The sequence below is a fragment of the Uloborus diversus genome, chromosome 6 (assembly GCF_026930045.1).
Source record: "Uloborus diversus isolate 005 chromosome 6, Udiv.v.3.1, whole genome shotgun sequence".
Classification (NCBI taxonomy): domain Eukaryota; kingdom Metazoa; phylum Arthropoda; class Arachnida; order Araneae; family Uloboridae; genus Uloborus; species Uloborus diversus.
Window position 1 is genome coordinate 863,638 of NC_072736.1, and position 3,109 is coordinate 866,746.

At 43.9% G+C, this 3,109-nt stretch overlaps 1 protein-coding gene across 1 annotated transcript; it reads right to left on the reverse strand.

Moving 5' to 3' along the window:
• Positions 1-1,693: 1,693 nt before the first annotated feature.
• On the reverse strand, positions 1,694-2,194 carry LOC129224137 (uncharacterized). Its single transcript, XM_054858552.1, has one exon. The coding sequence runs from the start codon at positions 2,192-2,194 to the stop codon at positions 1,694-1,696; it is 501 nt and encodes a 166-aa protein (XP_054714527.1).
• Positions 2,195-3,109: the final 915 nt, after the last annotated feature.

The window sequence follows — 3,109 nt, forward strand, 5'->3', positions numbered from 1 at the left end:
ACTGCGCCCTTCCTCCAACTTCCCAATGATTCGACCTCGAGTAAAAGCATCCAGATGTCGTCTAACAGATTGATTATTCGCCATTTCTCGCTGAGGCAGCAACTCGGTGTAATTTTTAACTGCTATACGGCGTGCAATCTCTTTGCCAGAAATACTGATCTTACACCGACAACATGCTTTATACTACCCAGACACTCCCCCATTACGTCTGCCTGCATATCTGCTACCGTACATCACCTTACTTAATCTCCTGATTGGTCTTTCTGTCCGTTCTGCCTCTTCGTTCAGCTGATATGCTAATTTTTCGACTTCGTCCTCAATTTTTGCACACCAGTGTATATGATTACGACGTCTTGTTAAATTACCGTCTGCTGTGCTTTGAATTTAATTTTGCTTTATTATCGTCTGCAATATTCTACTTAATATTTTTTCCTATTAATCGTCTGCGCTTTATATTTTTTTTTATAATGGCAACAGCAAAAGAAATGTGACGGAACAGTTTAGTGATTGTGATGAAATTGTGGATGGAACAACGGCTTATCAAAATGTCGAGGTTTGCAAACATCAATCCAGTGCCATAGATATCACATCTCTACTTCCTGACTAATTTCGTACAAAATTCAATGAATGTAAGTGCTGTAGCTGTAAGTGCTGTAGATTTCTTTACTGGTCGCCCAACACGCGACAGTAAAGAAATCTACAAATAAATCCACTTTGCCATTTTGAATTTTGTGACAAAGGAATGACTTCATTACGACAGTTGTAATGAAAAAATTAACGAACAAATGCAGTTTATCATTTACTATTTTATGACAAAGAAATGACTTCATATAACGACAGTAGTAATGAAGAAATTAACAAGCAAATGCACTTCGTCGTTTACAATTGAAAAGAAAGTTTATTTACATGCATGAATTGGATAGTTATTTTCAGAGCCCGACTATAATTTTTGAAGACACTGGGCACGAAATTTATATGGAACCCTCCCCCCCCCCCCCATTCTATATAGCAAAACAATAAAATATTTTGATACTTGCGTATTAACACAACCATGCTAAATTTGTCGAGATGTTATATTATAATATAGATACATTATAAAAAGTAGAAATGTCCGTGGGTAGGTAAAAAGTAAACTAAATATTTCATATTTCTTTTTTTTTTTGAGCAATCACGATTGCTTATTGTTCTCACTTGACAGTCCTTGATGTTCCGGTTCCTTTTTGAGTTTGGACCAGGCCTGCAGCACCACCGTCCACCGGCGGCGGCGCGGCTGGTCCTGAGCACTGTCCCCCGGAATTCACTTTTGCTGGGCGGTGGCGTCCATGTCCTACACACGTAAGGACGCTGGAATGCTTATCCTTTAAAACTATTTATTTTTATAAAAGATCTACATGAACATTAAAAACTGAGCAAAGGCTACTAAAACATTAAAACTTTTAACCAGTAAAAGGTAACATTTGAAAGGTTCGCTGTCGGGCGAAACACCTGGTCGCAAGCTCTCCAGGAACAACCTCGCTTCGATGGAGCGCACGTGAGTTAACTCTCCTGAGCAGAGTTGAGTAGCGCGCGTGTTCGCTACTGATTGCGCTGATCAACTGGAGCTGTAAAACAGAGGAGGAGCTGTCAGAGGAGTTCCGGAGTCCACTGACCTGGAATCCCCACAGTACTCCCCCTCCAGTGACAACGAAACGCTTTATGAATACTTATGGAATCGAACACGACGCCCTGATCGCGTGGTGTAAAACTCGTCTGTGGTTTTCGATGGAACACTAGTAGGTAGTTCCAAGGATGCCGGAGTCAATTTTTCAGGTTGTACTGGAGGTGATGGGGTTGATCCAGTATCCGTAACCCAAAGGAAAGCAGGTTTTAGCCGATCTATACTCACAACTGCCTCTTTGTTGTTGATTTTAATGCGAAAAGTCTTTTCCTGTCTAGCGAGCACTTCATGAGGACCGGAATAAGTTGGCTCCAAAGACTTTCGTAGAGAGTCAATGCGAAGGAACACATGAGTCGACGTTAACAAGTCCTTCTGCACAAAAGGACTGCGTTTGCAGTGGGCACTAGTAGGCACTGGCTTTAAGGATGACATACAGTCTCTCAGCTTGTGCACAAACTTGGTAGGGTCGAGGACTATGCTGGTGTCCATGGGCTGGAAAAACTCTCCTGGAAGACGCAAGGATGAGCCGTACACCATTTCGGCAGCGGTTGCAGAAAGGTCAGCTTTGTAAGCTGTTCGGAGCCCCAAAAGCACTGTAGGAAGAACCTCATCCCAATGAGTCGAGGTGTGACAGCGTAACGACTGCTTGAGGGAACGGTGGAACCTTTCCACCAGTCCATTAGAAGACGGATGGTAGGGTGATGTCCGAATTTTGTAGATTCCCAGAAACTTTGTAAGAGACGTAAAGAGCTCGGACTCGAACTGTCTACCTCGGTCAGTAGTGACGAAATCTGGAACTCCAAACCGACAGATCCACGTTCTGTAAAACTGTCGTGCTACTGTGTCTGCAGAAATGTCAACCAGAGGGACGGCTTCTGGCCAACGGGTATAGCGGTCAACACAAGTTAACAAATAACGATATCCATTCGAAGGAGTGAGTGGTTCAACGAGGTCGACGTGGACGTGGCTAAACCGTTGTGAAGGCAGATTGAAGCTTTTCAGAGGGCTAACTGTATGTCGGTGCACCTTAGACCTCTGGCACTGAATACAATCACGAGTCCATTCCGCTATGTCCTTGTGCATCCCGGGCCAAACGAAACGCTTCTGCAGTAGTTTACGCGAAGCTTTAATGCCTGGGTGTGACAAGCGGTGAAAGTTCAGGAAAACTTTCCTGCGGAACTTCACTGGGACGTATGGACGGATACTTGCATCTCGCACATCACAATATAGAGTTGTGCCCTGGCCAAGCTGCATGGGCTGTAGGTTGAGACTGTTTTCTGGCGCCGTACAAACAAGAAGTTTCTGTAGCTCTGTATCCAACTTCTGTTCTGCTGCGATAGCAACAAAGTCCGTCGACGAAGGAAGATCTATCTGGTTGACACTCGAGGCAGGAAACATGCATGCCTTTTCAAGCTCAGTAGAGGACTCGACATTAGAGGGAGTATCTAAAAC

What these genes read in the sequence shown, in the direction of transcription:
- LOC129224137 (XM_054858552.1), bottom strand. Translation starts at nt 2,194, where the DNA reads ATGGTGTACGGCTCATCCTTGCGTCTTCCAGGAGAGTTTTTCCAGCCC.